Source organism: Pyxicephalus adspersus, chromosome 8 (genome assembly GCF_032062135.1).
Source record: "Pyxicephalus adspersus chromosome 8, UCB_Pads_2.0, whole genome shotgun sequence".
Lineage (NCBI taxonomy): Eukaryota > Metazoa > Chordata > Amphibia > Anura > Pyxicephalidae > Pyxicephalus > Pyxicephalus adspersus.
Window position 1 is genome coordinate 48,594,398 of NC_092865.1, and position 21,207 is coordinate 48,615,604.

Genomic DNA, 21,207 nt, shown 5'->3' on the forward strand with positions numbered 1-21,207 from the left:
TCAGGTCCATCGATCCGCTCAGCGCTCAGCTCTCAGCCTGGGTCAGGTGGCTAGGATCGCCGACCTGTGGATTCGGGAGTGACAGCCATGGCGGCCGATGGAGGAGGGAGGGTCGCTGGGAGAAGGGGTATGACAGCTCCGGGGAGCTCCGATATTGCATTCGCTGTGGGGGCAAGGGAAGGGAAGGTGGCGGGGGGTGAGGAGGGGACTCAGGAAACGGATTGTGGGTAGGGGCAGTTGTAGGGGGAGGTGTAGCAGAGAGTAGATTGAGTAAAGGGCAGTTGTGAGGGGAGGTATAGGGGTAGACAGAGGCCAAGCAGTTTGGAGAAGTACAGAAAACAATGGGTTGTGAAAAAAATCCTGAGGGGGCATTGGGGGGGGGGGGGAGATAATCTGGGGTAATTTGGAAAAGGGCAAAGCAGATGAGAGATTTTGGGTGGGATAATTATGAGAAGGAACAATGAGCAGCAAAATGATGGAGGAAATGTTGGTAGAGGAAACACTGCAGAGGGTACATTGTATGGTGGGATGGATGGGACAGAGGGTTCAGAATATACCAAAGATAGGATGGAGGGTACAAGATACCCTGAAGATGGGACAGGGGGCACAGGATATACTGAATGTTGGACAGAGGGTGCAGAATACTTTAAGCATGTGATAAATGGTTCAAGAATTTGAGGATGAGATAGTCACCATGTTTAGGATGGCACCGAGGGTACAGCATACAGTTAGGTCTATAAATATTTAGACAGAGACAACTTTTTTCTAATTTTGGATCTGTACATTACCAAAATTTATTTTGAATGAAACAACTTAGATGCAGTTGAACTGCAGCATTTCAGTGGGTTGAACAAAAAGATAGCATGACATCCTGTAGTCTTGAACTCATGGACATCACCAGATGCCGGGTTTTCTCCTTTTTAATGCTCTGCCAGGCCTTTACTGCAGTGGCTTTCAGTTGCTGTTTGTTTGTGGGTCTTTCTGCCTGAAGTTTAGTCTTCAACAAGTGAAATGCATGCTCAATTGGGTTCAGATCAGGTGACTGACTTGGCCATTAGTAAATATTCCACTTCTTTGCTTTAATAAACTCCTGGGTTGCTTTGGCTGTATGTTTTGGGTCATTGTCCATCTGTATTATGAAACGCCTCCCAATCAATGATACTGCATTTAGCTGGATTTGAGCAGACAGTATGTCTCTGAACACCTCAGAATTAATTCGGCTGCTTCTGTCCTATGTCACATCATGGATAAACACTAGTGTCCCAGTGCCATGGCAGCCATGCACACTCAAGCCATCACACTGCCTCTGCCATGTTTTACAGATGATGTGGTATGCTTTGGATCATGAGCTGGTTCACGCCTTCTCCATACTTTTTTCTTGCTATCATTCTGGTAAAGGTTGATTTTGGTTTCATCTGTCCAAAGAATGTTTTTCCAAACTGAGCTTGGCATTTTACATAATATGCTGTGGACAGGACAGAGGGCACAGGAAATGCTGAGCATGGGATAGATGGCGTACATTATGCTGAGGATGGCACAGTGGGTACAGGATATGCTGCGGATGTAATAGGCAGTACAGGAAAGGCTGTGGATGGGGCAGAGGGTACAAAATACGCTGAGCGCAAGAAAATTGGATCTTTACTGGAGAATTTTAAAGGCAATAAGGGCATGCCAAGGCGATGACTGGGCACTAGGAGAACAGAATAGAGGGCACGGTACACTAAGATTTGGGAGAGGGGACAGTGAGAAGGCAGAAGATGCTGAGCAGGGGATCGGGAGGCGGGGTGTGTATTAGGGTTTTGCCTACAAATTATATTTTAGGATAAGAACTAAAATTAGCAAACACTACTAGAAGTAGTACTACTAGAACAACTTCACTTTAAAACCATTTCTGGAGTGTGCCACAGAAAATAAATACTTGTACCCATGATGCTCATTCCTGATTGTATGGGTTATTAGGGTTTTGTGTAGACTTTTATATGACAATAGTAGTGACTTCAGATGCAATGCTAAGGTCCAAAATCCATTTCAGTGTTCTGTATGAAGTGAGTTTGTATGGCTGAGCTGAATTTCTTTTTGCCATTGTGTATGCGAAGACCTCTGTTCCCCTGTTACTGCCCTGCTCAACATTTGTTTCTCTTCATAGATCAAATCAAGACCGATATCTTCATAGATCAATGCAGCTGTGAACTGAAACCTCTCAGGGGAGTTCCAGCTCCTAATGATTTGCAATCTTATGTCTCTTCTTTAGGTTGGTCCGCAGCCCTGTAAGGTTCGCTGGTGTCCGGGTGTGACCCTGAGCCGGACCACCTAACCACAGCGTCGGTCATGGCAACGCAGTATAATGCCCCATTTGATGAACAGGGTGAGGTGAGAGAGGGCTTCCTTTGCCCCTTATGCTTGAAGGATCTTCAGTCTTTCTACCAGCTGCAATCCCATTATGAAGAGGAACACTCTAGTGAAGACAGAGATGTCAAAGGGCAGCTTAAAAGTGAGTATTGTGCTTAAAGGATTAGTCCACCAAAACTTAACACTTCAAGCGGAACTAAACTTGTTGGTGGGTGGTGAGCTTCTGCCATAATCAGTGAGTATTACCTGCGCATTACCTGTGCAGTCGCCCTGCAGCCATGAGAGAACCTGTCGTTGCTGCCGGCATGGGAGCCACCTTCTTTGCGGACCATGCCGCCTCATTGAATGGATGATGTAACCCCTGCATGTGCACAGGAGTTGCATTATGCCTGGCATTGCCGCACACAGAGCAAAGCTGTAATATACATGGCTCATTCAACAACCCTGGCTGTCTATATATCAGCATACTGAACCAATGCTATGAGATAACTGGATAAGCAATAATGTTATACCCATTTGAAAATCCCTGTCAATCCTTGTTGAGCCATCCTTGTGTGCTCAACCAACATTGATATTTTACTTGCTCCTCTACTTATCGAACAAGAATCCAATTGCTATTTCCTACTTTCTTTATCTGTTCATATTACTAGATCTGGTTCACATTGCCAAGAAGGCAAAGAACAAACTGCTGAAGAAGGATGGAGGGGAAAAGGCTGAGGGTGGATCCCAGGAACGCTATGAAGCCTTCAGCTATGGAGGAGTGGATCCGCGTATGTGGGACCCTCAGGAAATCGGTAAGTAGAAGCTCTCACTCATCCAATTACCTGTTCATCCAAAGGGTTTTTTTCCACAAACAGCTCAATAATTTGATCAACCTTGTAGAGCTTGTTGGAATTTGGAAGAAGCATGTACCCGGTAAAGCGCAGAGTATATGTATTACCTGTTATCACCCGGGGAGCAGGATGTGGGAGGACAGTAGGTGAAAGTTAGAGGAAGGGGCAAAGTCCTCCAGCATCACAGAGAATTTGGGTAGAGCTGAGTCCTGCAGCATTGCAGAATGTTTCAGGAGAGTAAAGATAAGAGGAGGGAGCAGAGTCCTCCAGTTGTGCAAAGTATATTTGGAGATGATAGAGGAATAAACAGAATCCTCCTGCATCACAGAAAACGTCAGCAGAGCAGAGATGATAGAGGAAGGAGCAGAGTCCAAAGCGCGTTATCGAGTATTTCAAGAAAAAAGGTTAAATGTCAGCCTGCAGAGCCAGCCAGAGCTGTGCTGGGAGTTAGATTTTTTTTTGTTCCTCTCTGGATCACATTTTCCATAAATTTGCTATGGTATATCTATTGGCAGGTTGCTGACACTTTCACAATTTTTCAACATTTACTTCTTCATAGTTCTTCGTTATAATCTGGGGACACATACGAGCAATATTTTATCTATGTACTTAATGAAGTGTTATTCTGCTCTTATCAGTTCTGGTTGGGTTAATACCTATTTATTGATAGGAGCTACGCGGTCTCACCTTTCTGACTTTAAGAGGCACCGAGCAGCCAGGATAGATCACTATGTAGTGGAAGTCAACAAATTAATCATCCGCTTAGAAAAGGTGAGTCCTGCTACCTGGGATTTGACTTGGATTTTGTTTCATTGGTATGAGGACTGGTGGCATGTGTCACTGAAGTTTATGTTTTGGCACAAAAAACAAAAAAAATGCATATTTAGTACATGTAACACATAAACATTTTCTCATGATTTGTTTGTTAAAAATTTCTGCTATTAAATTACAATACCTGTTGCTTGTTGGGGGCGACTGTTTGCTTAGAGAATAGCTTTAACTTGTGTTAGACTAGGTGATTCTAATGTGTTAGAGCTTACACACGGTATGGATCCTCTCTACAACCCTCAATGACAGGCCTCGTGCCTAGGGACAGTCTTCTCTGGAGCCAAAGCACTGCAGTGTAGGATATGCAGATGTCCTTTCTTACCTTTAGGTTACTGAACACTGTACAGTGTCAGTTCTACCAAGCCCTTAGCAAGCTACACAGAAAAAAACAATGGGTCACCTTAGTCTGAGGCCTTCAATGATACCTACTAATTGAGGCAAAATGCATGACATTTTTAACACAAACTTCCTGTTTTGTATTAATTTTCTTTAGCCCAACATTTTTGGGTTTTGGATTCAATATTCACCATCCCCTTTGCAATGCTTTTTAACCGCAGACTTGCCATCCAAAAATATGAGCAGCTCTTTTTCTGGGTGGTATGACATCAAGTGTTGTTCAGGCTAAACCAATGAGCCTAGGGTGTAATGGCTCTATGCCTTGCCTCACCATAGACTTGCAGCTCATTGATACAGAAGACTGTGCTTACATAATTACATTCAGCATTGAGTACAGGTTAGGTCATTGTTATTATTGGACATGAAGTTTACAGTTTTTTGTTTTTTTTTCTCTAGCTTACGTCGTTTGACCGTGTGAACACAGATTCTGCCAAGATAAGAGGTAGGCCAGTCTCTGTATTTGTATCAACGATTACAGTCAGAATTCTGAATTTAATTTTGGCTTTTCTGTCCTCCAGCCATAGAACGATCTGTGGTGCCATGGGTAAATGACCAGGATGTTCCCTTCTGTCCGGATTGCGGTAACAAGTTTACTATACGCAACAGACGCCATCATTGCAGACTGTGCGGTTCCATCATGTGCAAGAAATGCACTGAGCTTGTCACCATTCCATTAGCCAGTAAGCAATACCAAAGAAAAAAGAAATAAAGAATGTTTTTAAGATTGTATGTCAATCATCCTTTGCCTTCTACAGACAAGTTAACTAGCGCCAGTAAGCACTCTGCCTCATCCCATGGTAGCCCCAATCTGTCCCCCAACACCAGTGCCCAGACGTCCCGTCGTGGAAGCATCAGCAGTCTCAGCAGCGTTAGCTCCATCCTGGAGGAAAAGGATGACGACAAAATCCGCTGCTGCATGCACTGTAGGGACACACTGTACAAGCGGGAGATGCAGATGGATGAGAAGGAGTACACACCAGAGATTGTCCGCCTGTATGAGGTGAGAAGCAGCTTGTAACATCTCTACCCAACAATATGAGTGGACATTTTTTAGTAGGGGTGTGATATCTAAAATATAAAAACACGTTTAAAGTGTACCTGTTGTAAGCTATGGTGCTTTTATCCTCTTCTTCCTCATGGAAGCTGTACTTAAGTCCAACAGAGTGCAAATGACTATTTGTCTGCATTGTCTGTGGCCTCCCTGCAGCTGATTGTTTTCAAAACTCTTTTTTAAGATGTCCTGTTCTGTATTGTGTGAAGGAGGCCATCTTGCTTGAGGCAGGGCTTTGCTTACTTATGTCAGAGCTGCCCACCAATGACTGAGGGGAGTAATGGTCAAGAAGTAGAAGTAGTGGCAGAGAAAGTACAGAGCTGCAAACTGACTGAAGCAGAAGCATGGAGATCCTTGCACTTCTGATTCTCAGGTTCAGCTATCCAGTAAGAAACCGTGAATTGCACAGTAGTGACATATAATACCAAAACTGGCTCCAAAATGAAAACTTACACAGAACTGTCTGCCTCCAGATGAGCTAAGAAGGAATGTAGAATAATAAAATGCTGGGCTAAGGGCTTTAAAGTCAACCCTTTTCTTTGCAGGCATGGACAATACAAGTTTTCCTTACAAGTCCAACTTTGGGCTAAATAAGAAAGCTCCTAGGAAAAAAAATATGTGGTTGATATAATTCATATGTAAACTGAAGCTGCTCCACACATTTCCGCTCCAAGATATCCCTATTTTTTGTGGGTTAAATGAAGAGCAGCATCATGCAACCAAAAAGGAAATACAGTATTATTATTAAAGAGGATGTATATAGTGCCAACATATTACGCAGCACTGTACATTAAGTAGGGGTTGCAAATGACAGACAGATATAGACAGACCCTGCAACGAGGAGCTTACAATCTAGGTGAATAAACACTCCTAAATAAATAATTTATCTTTTTTCATTTTTTAGAGATTGCGAACATGCATGGAGCAGGTGGATAAGAAGGCCCCTGAATATATCAGGATGGCCCAGTCTATCAAGTAAGTCTTTGCAATATTTTAGGATAATTATTTCACAGCAGATCTTTTCTTTAATAAATTTCTATTCAGCAAAATTTTGAGGATATGGATCACAGTGGATCTTTAGTGAGCCCAATGACTGTATACAGTGGAGTACTGTGCCCGGGTCAAATGTTGGCTTATGTTTCGTAGGCTTCATTAAAAAATTTGAAGTTTGAATCCGATTGCTATTATTAGAGCTAAATGTTCCTTTTTACAGTTTCCACACAAGGGGTCTATTACAGGGCCAGATATAAAAATTGAGCAGATTCTGAATTGTTTAAGTGAGACTCCATCCAAAACTTTTTTTGTGGAGGGAATAACACAACACACAGTGTATTACACATTGCTTTCAAGTAGTTATGAAATTGTATGTTATTTATTTCTGCACTTTACAATTAAGAACTAGTTAAGACCCTTAAATTTAAATTTCTCCCAAACCAATGTGGGTGTTTGGGGAGGCTGTCGCACTGTACTACACATTTCACACGCCCACTTTCCCTGTGATAAATTGCGACTACTATCTTTGTGTGGTTGACAAGGAGTAATTATCTGACTAATAATTCGAATTGTGTTTTGTATTTATTTTATCCTGCAGTGCTGGTGAGACAACCTACAATTTGGACCACGCTAACAACCTTAGAATAGAGGTGCAGAAGAACTACGAGTTCATAGATGCTTTAAGGTGTGAATTGCATGGAATCAAATTGGTTGCAGAAGAAGTCGTTTAGAGTGCTTAAACCTGGATGTAACTGGTTAGAATGTGTTGTCCTGCTTGCTATTTCTTTTTAGATGATGGTAAAGCTGGCATTTGCTTAAATTTGCTATCTTATAGGGAACATCTAGAACAATTATTTTACCTTATTGGAACACTGAAAAATGAACCTTTTCCTATGAATTCCATCTAAAAGGAGGAGTGCACTTCCTGTGACCTGAGCTTTCTGGCTATATATCTACAGTATAGAATCCTCTAGGGAATTGCTGCCTTTGATTCTGAATTTGTATCTGTGGACCTGCAGTGTATGGTTCTGCATTTCTCATCAATTCTGTGCATTTATGCTTGCTTTACCTCTCCTGCTGCTTTGTGATTACCCTGCCTGGGGATTGCACTGATGCGAGGAAGCAAAATCCTTCCTCTAGCAAGTTAGCAAGTGTAAAAAGAGGTAATTTGGTAGTAAAAGATAGATCGGCTGCAGTGAGACCACAGGCAATTTTAGTAACTGGTCCCATGTAAATAAAGCACATTTTTGACTGTTCAGGTCCTCTGTAGGTTGTTGATTTTTAGATTTCATAACTGTTTTATCAAATGTACGGGTTTCTGCTTTGCCATTGTCTTTTTCGGTGTTAAATCATTTTTACTTACTTCCTTATTCAGCAAAAAGATCCTAATTCTTGGTATGAACGAAGAGCCTAAACCTCACCCAAAAAACTTGCAACTACAGAAGATGGTGCGATACTCGGCCACGCTATTTATACAGGTAAGGGCTTCCAGAGAATTACAGGGAATGTGAATATTCCTTCAAATATGGCAGAATTACCACCTCTAATTCACATGCTTTGAAAGGAAAGCCTCCATCTCAGTCAGGGGAAGGAAAAGTTTACAAGTAACACATAATTAACCTTCAACTAATGTACCTTCATTTCCTTTGCCTGCTGGTCCTGGTCATCGAACACACTTCCAGTACATATTATCTCAGCTAAAGGGGTTTGGGGTAATGGTGATTAGCCAAAGCTGGCCATTCTGCCACTCTCCCTGAACTCTGACTTTTACCATCAGCATTCATCTCACACATCACGTCATGGATAAATCTGGTGGTTTAGTAGTTAACCTCATCCTGTTTCTCTTTTCTTTTTTTCTCAGGAAAAACTTTTGGGCCTCATGTCACTGCCGACCAAAGAGAAATATGAAGAGTTAAAGGAGAAACGTAGGCAGGATAATGAACTGAAACTACAGAGAGAGCGACAGGTACAAAAGCACCATATTTCCCTCAGATATGTCAGATATTTAAAAAAGAGACAGCCACATATTACAACAATTTCATTGCTCCACAAAGATGTAAATCAGCAGAGATAATGTCCATTGTTCTTTAATATTGTCTGCTGAATATCCAAACACTCATGTTTACCACTTCAATCCCCCCAGATCTTTTTTTTTCCATATATAAAATACATACCCTTTTTACACATGGTGTTCTAGCTGGGCAAGTGCAGAAGCGTCACCTTTCTTCTTGGTGGAGGTGGGCATCCTTCTTGAAATAAGTGGCACTCAGTTCTGAAGTACTGTCTGTTTAATGCACCTTGCACAATGCACATTTTGAAATAAAATGCCCCCTTATTTCCTAACAACTCCCCTCAGGTCTTATTTACCTGTATTTGCTTGAGTGTATGGCCCACTTGAGGTGGCGCACAGCCACCATTCTAGAAGTCTCTCAAAGAACATCTGTCTCAGCTTCTAAGTGAAATCACAGAACACAGGCACATTTCTTGCTGCAAGTCATAGTTATTAATTTCAAAATGCAAAAAATAGAAATAAAGACTTGTAACAATATTTGCATCACCTCACTTTGGAGTTTGTGGAGATGTTACTGTCTGCCTCTGCATTCTTTGGGTATATGATACTTCAAGCTGTCTTTGGTTTCTTTTCTAACAGGCTGCTCTTGATGCTCAAAAGAAGGGAGATGAACGGAGAAAGGATGGTTCTTCTCGCCCTATGGATGCAGTAAACGGGGAGCTGCAACAAAGAGGTCGTATTCGGAAGGTGGAGGGGTGGCTTCCTACATCAGGTGCCCCTCGCAATCAAGAGACCTCAGACCCTCTTCTGCAGCAAATTGAAAACATCACCTCCTACATCCAACAGGCGCGTGACGCTGGGAGAGTGGACGAGGTACAGATGCTAGAGGACAACTTGAGGCAGCTGCAGGATGAATATGACCAGCAGCAGGTGGAGAAAGCCATTAGGATGTCCAAGGAACTGGCGGAAGAGGAAGCCATGCAGAGAGAGCAGCTGGAAGTGCTGAGAAAAAGGGAGGAAAGCCGAGAACTACGCAAGGGTCTAACCCAGCAGAACAGGACTCACTCATTGGATTTCCGAGAGCAAAGCCAACCCATCAGGTGGCAGGACAAGCAAACAGCTGCCTTGGACCTTCAACTTCCAAAACGAGATGTTAGCCCTTTACAGGCCTCTCCAACAATATCTCAAAAGTCTTTAGAAACTGTTTCCAACTTTCGTATTTCCCCCATGTTGCCGAATGTGGATGAGACCAAACCTGCTTCCACAAATCCTTTTGAGGACGATAATGAAGAAACCATGCCTGTTTCCTCCTTGGACCTTATTCAGCAGAATGGTACCAAAGTCTATAACCCATTTGATGAAGATGATGAGGAAAAGCCAGAGGAACAAGACAAGAAAACTGCAATCCACACCAATCCTTTCGAGGACTCTCCCGACAATTCCTTCGAAGCATCACCCTCAAAAAATCCATTTGAGGAAGATAATGGGGCTTGTCCCGGGAACCCATTCGAGGAGCCTGACGATCTAGAAACAAAGAAAGAGGAGGTGATAGAAGAAGACCTACTTCTGCAGCAGATTGACAATATCAAAGCCTACATATTTGATGCTAAGCACAGTGGTCGACTGGATGAAGTAGAGGTCTTAACAGAAAACCTCAGAGAACTAAAGAAGACTTTGGCCAAGCAGAAACAGGGGAAATGACCAGATTTCAACTTCTGATTAGATCATGTTGCTCATCCTTCCCAGCACATTATGCATCTGATTATAATTTTGTAACCAGCAGAACCTGATTTTTTGTGTGCTACAGAAATATTTATGGAGGCAATATGGACACCAGAAATATGTGGTGTCTACATTTTCCTGGTATACAGTTTTCATGTGTTATGAAACCTCGGAATGAATTGGATGCATAATTTTCCTGCATCTTTGCAAAAAAAGAGTTTTCTAAAGAGGCTTTTCACACAAAACCTTTCATTTAATCCATGTATTGGTGGCAGACAGTGTGAGTATATCCAAACTGTTTCCATTTGCAGATGTTCCCTTATCAATTCTCCTGGCTGACCTACCTGTATGACCTGAGTTAAAAGTTGAGCTCCTGGAACAAATTGTGTACTTGTCTTGCATCCTCGAACTTATAAGCACTTTCTCTTAATTCACCATTTTTCTCTAAAGCCCCCAATCTGTTTGCTATATCCCCCAGAAACCTACATCATTCCTCTCCTCCTGGCCCTTTATAAAAAACAAACAAAAAAAACACGTTGCTTTCTGGGTAAATAACCAGGAAGACAGGGATGTGAGGACACAACAGTGCTTGGGAGTGTATGGGAGCTACAGCTGTAGGGGCCTGGAAGTACAATGGGAGCTGTAATAGGGATGTAACAGGGATGTAACAAGGAGATCTGAGGGCTTTAAAGAAAATGCTGAGTTAAAGGACAAAGCTTCTGATAAAGTGGATGCAGACTAGAACCAGAACCTTTTTTTCGTTTAGCAAGGGTATAACCTATATATTTTTGTACTGTGACTCTTCAGTCTATTTTTCCTTTACTTTATGTGTTGGGGTTGGCACAGGAAGGGAAGAGAAATTCCACCATTGACAGCACAAGAACAAGGGTCCCCACTGGGGTTTTTCTGTCACCAGCACTGAAAGTCAGGCTAAATCCCCAAATACAGGCAATGGTAAGAACCATATTCTAAAGATTTTCAACACTATCAAAAGAATATTTTGATCTGAGTTTTACCTTGGTCTGCCTCATTACTTTGGTTGAATGAAAAATCTGATTGGAGAACCTCTTTATTGACTGGTCATTGTCAGCATGGCCATTGAATGTCAGTTGACCTAGAAAAGATTCCAAATATTCCTGTGAAGATGTTTATATACATGTATATATAATTGCCTAAGGGGAACAAGCCACTGTTCATAGCACGACCTGTGAAACTCAAACCCTTGCGGAAGGTCAATTTTCTGCAGGCCTCGCTTGGACAAAAGGAACAAATTTTAACAGATCTCAACAAGTGTCTGAATAGAAAATGCATGTGTGGTATAGTGAACAAAGGATCATGTTTTCTCATTCATCAGAGCTGTTACAACTATGATACACTACAAGCCAAGAAGCATAATACGCAGATAAGTTGAGGAGGTGAGTTGCTGTTTCATTAAGATATCAGATAGTAAGAAAATGCTGAGCACAAACAAACCCCTCAATATGTGTGGGCTTAACACTTAATTCTGCTGTTGTGCACTAAGTTGGGTGACACAAACCAGGCAATTTAATACACTGCACCCTGTTGTGCCAACCAAAAGAATTACACACTAAAAATTGGACGGTCACTAATCTAAACTAGCAAAAACATGAAATAAGAGAATGTTTGTGGTAATTTCTGGTAATATTTGCCTGCTACCAATGCAGCAAGCAGTCATCGTCCCTCTAAAATTTACAATTGGAATTAGATGTTAAAATCGGGATTTCTGCCTTCAGATACCACTGTCTGGTGTGTTCTATATAGGGGTCCTTCAAAATGGGTACTGACTCCTAAAGATTTGATTTTCCTTCTCAATATTGCTTTTTTCATGTTCATGTGGCCACATATTGTAACGGCATTCAATCTGGGATGTTGTGCATTGTAGGATAAAAACAGCATTCCAGGTTTGTATATCTAAGGCTATGTACAAGTCAGATGCTTGTCGTTTGAGATGAGCACAACTATTCGTCTCGGGCAACAACCATCTGACGTCTACAGTGGTCCCCCATTATCATTCACCATTCAAGCACAGTGGGTTGATGAATGACAGATCAGGTATGACTACTGTGAACACTGGGGTGCTGCTTGTCACCTCTTCATTGACCAGAACAGTGCTGTGTGTACAGAGCATGTTCGTTCATCTGTTACTGGCAACAATTGGATGTGTATGTAGCCTTAGTCACCTAGAAAACACATTGCAATAAAAAAATTAATGCGCTTACATGCTTTTCAAAGTGTGTTAGCGCTGCCATCTTCAGTCTTCTCTTCCATCTTCATCTTGACTTCTTGTTACATTACCGGATCTCGCACTGCGAGATCCCAATGTGCATGCGTGAGTTTGGCATCACTTTCCCCTCCGTGGAAAAAAATGCCCCTTGTGCAGAAGCTGCTACCCAGATGCTTAAATATTATTTACCTGTCCTTATTTGCATGCACCAGGATTTCAGTCCCCTCCCTGCTGTTATATTACACTCATTTATTGTGAGTTTATCTTCCTACGCAGGGAGTTCAGAAGAGCAAATTATATCCTTCTCTACATTTGTAGATTGGTAATCTAAAGTTATCTGAAGGTGGAGTCCTCTCTCTCTCTCTCTATATCTATATATATATATATATATATATATTCCGCCCTAGTGACAAAGCAGATTTAGAATACCCGTCATGCTGTTAAGCTGCAGTTTAATTTTAAAGCACAAGTGATAAGCATTAAGTATTTTGATTTTTAAAGCAATCCTGTGCAAGTGTGCAAGCTGCCATCACTGACCTTCTTGAAGATATAAGTTGCCTGGCTTGTATGCTGGTTCCCTGGGCTTTAATGCTTTAACACAATGACGGGTTCTCAGTGAATGACTTCACTGAAATTTCATTCTTGTTCCAGTGCAGTGATTTAGAATGTATTGAAGTCAGAGGCAGGCAAGTATGTTCATAAGGAAATCAGCAATGGAAAGGTCGCTCTGCACAGGTTTGCTTTATCAAGCTAGTCATGATCAGAATTATTCAAGAAATCTGCCTACTTGAGTAACTTTGATTGTTCCGTTTACATTAATATACACCTTTCTTTCTTTTGTCTGAATAAAAATTTGGAGCTGAGAGAGCTGTGAGTTCAGCGGGTTGCCTTGTTACCTTCACAGTATGGTGCCACTCGTCGTGAGTGGCACAACAGCATCTGATGAGGAGGACCTATTGTTTACATTCCTCTTTACTACAAGATTTTGAAAATTGTGGCAGACCTGGGAGCCCAGGTTGTCAACAAGACAGACCCGGACAGACCTATCAGCCTTCACTTTCAGCTTCAGAGCCATTTTTAAAAAAAAAGTATGTGATGGTTATTAAGGAACAAAATGTCAAATATAATAATGTAATGCCTTGTAGTCAAATTCTTGTATTAGCTCAATCATGACTGGTTCTCTTTGAACCTAACACCGTATTATGAAACACTCCAGTATTACAGTGTGTGTGTGTGTGTGTATGTGTGAGATATATTTATAAATGTTACAGTGCAGCTTCTGTAAGGAGGTGTATGATAAGGGCAAACCTCAAGTACCCCCAACAGGTCGTGTTTTCTGTTAGGGTAGTTGGTATTTTGCAAACATGTCTCCACAAGTTCCAAAACCAGATCCATCCCTAGTTCTTTGGAAGGATGGTTGTACAGGATCACATGAGGCTTCTGGGGATACTTGAGAAAGTGGGGAAGGGGGCTATTTGTATTGTATTTTCTTAGTAAAGTAGACCAAAGTCCAACCCAGGCCAAATATTTTAACATTGCTGGCAGCTTGCAATGCATCCAGGGGTCTAAAGGGAAACTATATGGTATCTACATGAAATACATGTTTTAATGTAAAAGTGGTGATATGGCTGCCAGGTCCATACAAATATATGTAAATAGTATAAAATCGTCTAACTTATTTCCACTCCTGTAATCCTATTAACACAAAATGTTTGAATTTAAAAACACTATTATTCCATTTAAAGTTGATTTTAAGGTCTGGTACTGGTCTGGGTTTGGTCTAATACATTGTCACCAGCAGCTGCTTGGCCTTAAAGAGAGAGAGTTTGTGTGTATGTTTAATGTTTGTTATGTATATATAATATTCTAGGTATGGGATTTATTATGATTTGTATTATTTACTTTTAATTCATCCAATTTCAGCATCAACTGCCATGTATAAAGATAGGATAGTGATGCCTGTGCTTTTGCTGCTCTGGGGAGAAATGTTTGTAAAAGAGAAGTTACCTCCCAAAGTCAACCACTCAAAGCTTTTATTTCTGTTATGGATGTTAGTGGGATGATTTGATCCTCAGCTTCTTATATTTTTAATGTCTTCCAGCAAAGGGATTTCTGGACTGGTTCCTGGGTTCCACCAGCTGTGACGAGGGAGTAAGATACAGGAGGAGTAAAACGTTAGACAGTGTTAGGTCTTCCATGGAAGAAGTTTCATCTTTGAGACCCTAGACAAATAATAGGAAGGATTCATCATCTAATCATATTAGGGATTCCAGTACTGGGTGGTTCTAGCACATAAAGGGCAACTCAACCCAAACAGCTAAATATGCAGATGAAATGTATGTACTGCAAATTTGTATTGTGCTAGGAAGAGGTGAACACACTTCTGTATTTTGCTACCTTGTCTTTATCACACAGTTAGCAGCAGGAGGGAGACAACGGTTTTCAGAACCTGCAGTTGTGTCTGCTCTTGGCCACTGTCCCATCTACTGCCTGCTGTCCCACTGTCTCGGTAATCTTATCTAATCAACATGTTACGCAGTGCTGTACAATAAATAGGGCATTGACTGCCTTTTCTGCCCCTGCCCTTTCTACTGCCTGCTGTAATCCTCTAATTCCTGCCCAAAAACCTATATGTAGCTCTTTGCTTCCCTTCCAGATCAACGTTGTGCAGACTGTGGAGAGCCACATAGTTGCCATTGCAAACTGGTCATTTCCTCATCTATTTTGCACTTACATGGACCTATTCTATTTGTGCTTATGAATGGAAATCCCAGATATTGCCAGGCGCAAATGACCAGGAGAGTGTGTACCAACCATTGTGAAGTTCCCAATATTCTGCACAGTGTGGACCTGAGCTTTGCACAGACAATTCCAGGGATGGAGGGGTTAATTAAAGAATTAGTGTTACAGTGATGGCTATCACATGTGTGCATAAAGTTTTTTTAAAAAACCAGTCCCCCCCAAACTGGCCACCTTTAGTACAAAGCATGCACCTCTCCATCTCTTGCCCAGTTTTTCCCAACTGTAGACATATGGACGGTTTTCTAGGCTGCACTTGGTTTCCTTTCTGACCTTTAATAAATATTTCACAGCAGTTTACCTAACATAGTTAATATTTAGCAGTTGGAGAGCTTTGTCTGACCTTGAGGAGTCCTTGGAGCAGTGACAACAAGATTGCAGTGTTCTCCCAGCCCTTTTTAGCTGGGTGCACCACTCTGGGCGCTGTTTTTGGGTGCTTACTGATGACTTGGGTTACAATTTAGGGGCTTCCACCCACCTACAATTTCTTCCCACCCAGCTTAAAAAATATATTTTTATAGTATTGAGATTGGCATTGTAACTGCTGGCCTATTGTGGGATTAAAAGTCTTTTTACACTTGCAGAGTGGTGAGCCAGTGCTTGTGGGTACGTAGCTGGCATGGCTTTGGTAAACTAGAATGGCGCAAAGTAGGGACTTTGCTTCTGACAGCTAACTCTCGCCTTTAGTCTTGCTATGACTGGCAGGGCTCTTCTGTGAGCTGAACGTTTTTTAATCTTGGATTTAGATTGTTTTCAGGATCATTAATTGCACTTCCAAAGCAAACCTTTACCTTGTCCATTTAGGAATAAGGTAGCAGGTACAAAGTATTACCCCACACCCACACCCACTTCTGCTGCTGACCTTTACTTTTCACTTACTTTCTGGCTACCCTGCTGTACTCTTTAAAGCCCTTTCCAAAATTCCTGTGTCTGCTAATTCCAAAAGTGTCTTCTAAGTCCTTGTTCAGAGCTTACACAGCATTAGGGGCCCCATGTGACAGTGTTCGGGCTTGTCTATTGGCTGCCAAATCGTCCAACAGGTAGAAGACATGTGCATGCACCCCTTTTCCAGGAGCTTCCAATGGGGAATTGGAGGGATGGGAGTGCGCGGACTACAAGTAATCACTTTGCCCTGAATAAGCAAGACACCGGTCCACTTTATAGGCTGCTATTACAATTATCTACATTTAAATTCCCCATGCTAACTAGAAATCTGGCTCACAATGGGATATTCTGCATGCAAGTCTTTTTTAGCGGAGCACTTTGCTGTTCATATTTCAGGCACTGAGACCTGAAAAGTATTTAAGTTCCTTTACAGGAGCCTGTTCTTATTTACAGTCCAAAAAATGGTTTGTAGATAGGGAGGTGGCGAGAAATGGCAGACTGTGAATATTGATTCCAGGCTGTGCTCTCCAGAAATGCAGTTCACTTATCTCTTAACTGCATATTTAGCTCCTTGGTGGGGATCTGCTGTAATGCCAATTGAATGTTTTTGGGGTTTTTTATGCTGATTTATATGTACTGCTTACAGAATTATTCTTGGAAATTCTAAAATAACTAATATTTATCCACTAATTAGTTACTACAGCCAGGTCTAATATTCATTAGTGAAGAAATTTACTAAACTTCTGATACAACATCCATTAATCATATTACGAGTCTGATAACTCATTCATTTAACTGGAAGAATATTGCTAATAAATCCTCTGGGAACACTAGACAGGGCCTCATAAAGTCCCAATAGTTACTTTGTTTCTTTATATTATTCAATATCTAAAATTTGTGTTATAAAGCTACACTGGCTCTCCCTGTTGTCATCGTATGCTGAGAAAGGTAAATAGATTGGCAGCGTAATCTGTTCTATTGGGAGATTTTAAATTTTACAACCGACTCTTCTGCCCACAATTTGGTGTTTTTTGTTATTTCCAGGAAAAAAAACTGAAGCAGCAATCATTTAATGGCACTTTCATGCAGATCGGTCCTGGCAGAATTTTCCACCCTTCAGTCTGTAAATCTGTCTTGCCTCTGGTTAGGTGCAAGTTGTCCTCTGATAATATCCATTATGAGGACCTGGCCATGATTGGTTATTTGACCAAGGTGATGGAGGTTGCTATTCTCATACATTTGTTCATTTCACCCACTAGAGATTCCGAATTGCCGAGTTTGATTGACCCAAAAGTAATTCAAAGCAACCTTGGTCAGTCAGGTTGGAAAATTACCATAGTTTGGACAATTATCTGTTGGGTTTTCATGGCGTCACTATTGATTTCTATTTGCTCAGTTTTTTAAGCATGCATATATATAAAAAGATCTTTACTTTTCTCCCATTGGTCTAAGCACTCATGGTGGTGTGTAGTAGTGCGATTGATTGCTTGTTGATCAATGGTCAAGCCGTTTGAACTGAAGAGCTATCAATCTAAAATTCACATGCGTGTAGCTAGCTTAATGAAAAATGTAACCATGACAACACAATCATTGTTCAATGAAAGGAACAAATTTTCCTGATCGATTGTCTGGTTGAATTAAAACAAATTGATGTTTTGTTAGCTTGACTTGTTGAAATTGGATCTTTGGGGATTTGTTGATCAATATGTGTATGGACAGCATTGAAGATCAGCAAGAAACACCTTGGCCCTTGGAGATGGTAGACAGTGGGGCTGATTTACTAACAGAACATAGGTTGGATGGCTGGAGTCAGCAGAGCTTCAACTCCTTTAGTAACTCAACCTCAGGTTCAAGCGTGTCACCTCCTGGTGGTTAGGTTCCCTCCCAAAAGTTTTTTTTGGGCTGTGATTGTTTTGAGACATTATAGTGTAAGCTCCTGGTGGTGGAGACTCATGTGACTGGTCAACCTTTCTCCTAATGTTTCTGTGCTGTAGTGGCAAGTGACGATGCTGGGATAATAGTGTAAGCCTTTGAGGATCAGAGACTAAGGTGACCAGTCTACATATCTGAACTCTAATGGGGGTGTGACTGTGTTAGGACAATAAAAATTTAAGCTCCTTAGGGATGGAGACTCATGCGACAGTTACCTTTGTATAATTAATTCTGTGCTGTATTAATGAGTGAGCTGGGATATTAGCGTGTACATACTGGTCAACACTTCTCTTAATGTTCGTGAACTGTAATTGGGTGTGACTGTGCTAGGGTATTCTAGTGTGAGCTCCTCAGGGGTGGAGATTGATGTAACATCTACGTTTCTCTTAACATTTCTGTGCTGTCATGGTGAGTGAGTATATAAGGATATTAGAGTGCAAGCTCTTGAGGATCAGAGACTAAGGTGACTGGTTTATTTTTCTCTTGCTGTTTCTGAACTATAATGGAGTGTGACTATGCTAGGACATTATAGTGTAAGCTGCTCAGGGGTGGAGACCTATGTGACTGGTTTTCCTTTCTCTAATTTATTCTGTTCTGTATTGGTGAATGACTATGCTGGGATTTTAGAGTGTAAGCTTTTGAGGATCAGAGACTGAGGTGACCAGTCTCACTTCTGTCAGTGTTTGTGAACTGTAGTTGGGTGAAACTGTGCTAGGACTTTATAGTGTAAGCTCCTCAGGGGTGGAGACTCATGTGACTGGTCTACCTTTTTTAAATGTTTCTGTACTGTCATAGTGAGTGACTATGCTGGGGCATTAGAGTGTAAGCTCTTCAGGCACAGAATGATGCAACTAATAAACATTGTTTCTAAACTGTAATTGGCTGTGACTGTGCGCCTGGTTGGTCCAAATTTCTATCAACATCTGAAGCCTAGCCCTTTTGTGCTAAGTGAAAGGGCCCTCCTTCTCTCTAACATGCATGCAGTGATCTTGTTAACCAATCAGAACCATTTCCATGAAGGTAAAGCCCATGGGAAACAAAGTAGTTTTGCTGCTACCAAATTCCCACCTCTTAAAAAGCCGATATTTGTTTGTAATAAGTCAGTGTTTGCATATGGTTTGGCACAAACAGATCTCTCCAGCTCTCAGCACTGCATTTTGGGACAGCGGGGGTATACCTGGGATAATAAATGTGCATTGCACCCCAACCCATAATATAAATGCCTTATTGCATGAAAATGTTTGCAGTAATGCATTGTGTTGTGGCATAAGCAGGCCACCAAACTGCTATAAAAAAAAAAAAATCTGCAGTTTAATAAAATAACTTTCTAGTCATGTGATTTGGATCTACTGGAAGATTTAGGTTTACCTGCACTTATGGCAATTTCAGCCAACCTGTTTCCTTCAATATAGCATCCCAAGAACTGTTCTTAGGTTTATTGCACTGAAAGTTGTCCAAAATTAGGTAATTGCATTTCTAAATGGTTGCAGGGACGCACTTACTTTTTCCCATCATATGACTTTAGCTGGATGAACTTCCCACTTAGCCTAGCCAAATATCTACGGAAAGGAAGCTGAAAAGGATCTGTAACAAACCTTCCATGATGTATAGCTGACCTAGCTGATTGTTTTTTTTTTTGGCTGGAGCCTTCGATGGGTTGTTGTGAGTTTCTGCTCATTGTGGCATTCTGTTGAATAAACACGTGTTTAGCTCACTGAGCTTGTGTCATGCATGTTTCTAAATAGTGTGCAGCCAGCTTCTGTTCTGCCTGTTACAGCGTGGGCATGCTGGGGCTTGTAGTTCTCCTGAACTCTTCCAGCTGTCTGGTCTAAATTTGGAATGAGTGATGGTGTTGAAATGCAGAGAAAGAAATGGTGCATGTGGTAACTCAATCCTACTACTGCAACTTTTGTATCATTAAACAATAAATAAATAAAAGCTGACATGGAATGTGTGGACTGATTACTTCTGATCTCATGTTTGTATACTAATGAATCGGAATTAAACCCAAATAATGACAATGTTCATTCTGTGAGATGAGCCAGGCTTCGTTCAGATTCACTGGAAGGAAACAGTCCGGTGTAGCTTCCCAGCCACAAGTTACATGCAAAATCTGCTGGGCTAGATCTAAACACCTGATTGTGGTCTCCATGAACTCTCTAATTTATTTCCAAGGCATGTTGCTGCTTGATAAGCCTTCATCCCTGACTTATAAATAAGAAAGCATCCATTTCTAGCAGGGGTCAGACCAGAACCTCAAACAATTCCCAGGGCTAATCACCTGTTTTGTATTATAAGGGGATTATATCACAATACCTGTTTCTTGTGCCAGAGATCTTAGATAATAGTAACAGACTTCCCAGCTGTCCTGTGACCTGCAGAACAACTCTCCATGTGACCATTGTACAGCAGGTGAGTGTTGTCATCATAACAGAAAGTGTTACTAGCAGGATGCACAGTTCATAATTAGGAGGGAAAAGCCTAAAAAAAAAGAAAACCAAGTGTAGCTACCACATTCAAAAGCTGGCATGCTGCAAACTCAGTGTTCTCCCCAGCCCTTTTAGGTTTGGAACACCACCCAGCACTTTGCAGTAACCACCCAAAAACAGCCGAGTGGTTACTTGAAAGTGCTGGGTCACACTACTGGGGCAATGGCCAGCTGGGGTATAATACAAAGATTATGGGGAAAAATGGGACATACCCTGTTTACCTGAAAATAAGCCCTAGCTTGATTTTTATGTATTGCTGAGGATGCTCGAAAGATAAGGAATACCCCGAAACTAAGCTACAATATATATAAATACATGGACAAGTGGTGCTCATTTAAGGAAAGTGCTATTGCTAGACATGATAAATTGGCACCAATTGTTGTAAAGGAACTGGAGTCACAAGAAATTCAAGATGGAATTCAGGGTTTGGAGAGTTACGATGATGTTCCAGAATGTGATGTCATGACCATATTTGAATAAATGTTGATTTTGTTTGTTCAAGACTAAATGTCGATTGTTGTTCATGAAAAAAATAAGACATCCCCTGAAAATAAGCTTAGTGCATTTTTTTTGGAGCAAAAAATCTTATTTTCAGGGAAACGGTACTTGATTAAAAAATGGAACGGAGGACAGAATAATAGGGGTTAGTGATTCCTATGGCAACAGGTGTGAGT

The 21,207-nt window shown here is 41.3% G+C and overlaps 1 protein-coding gene across 2 annotated transcripts; it reads left to right on the forward strand.

Moving 5' to 3' along the window:
• The first annotated feature begins 33 nt into the window (after window positions 1–33).
• Window positions 34–19,987, forward strand: RBSN (rabenosyn, RAB effector). 2 transcript variants are annotated; one of them, XM_072420505.1, is made up of 12 exons: window positions 34–127; window positions 2,252–2,491; window positions 3,000–3,143; window positions 3,853–3,953; window positions 4,803–4,848; window positions 4,925–5,086; window positions 5,162–5,406; window positions 6,362–6,432; window positions 7,049–7,135; window positions 7,826–7,928; window positions 8,312–8,416; window positions 9,101–19,987. In XM_072420505.1, exons 2-12 carry the CDS (start codon window positions 2,329–2,331, stop codon window positions 10,160–10,162), a joined length of 2,289 nt encoding a protein of 762 aa, XP_072276606.1. In that variant the 5' UTR covers window positions 34–127; window positions 2,252–2,328; the 3' UTR covers window positions 10,163–19,987. The 2 variants fall into 2 exon arrangements, with proteins under 2 accessions (XP_072276606.1, XP_072276607.1); XM_072420506.1 differs by lacking the exon at window positions 34–127 and adding an exon at window positions 536–1,392.
• Window positions 19,988–21,207: the final 1,220 nt, after the last annotated feature.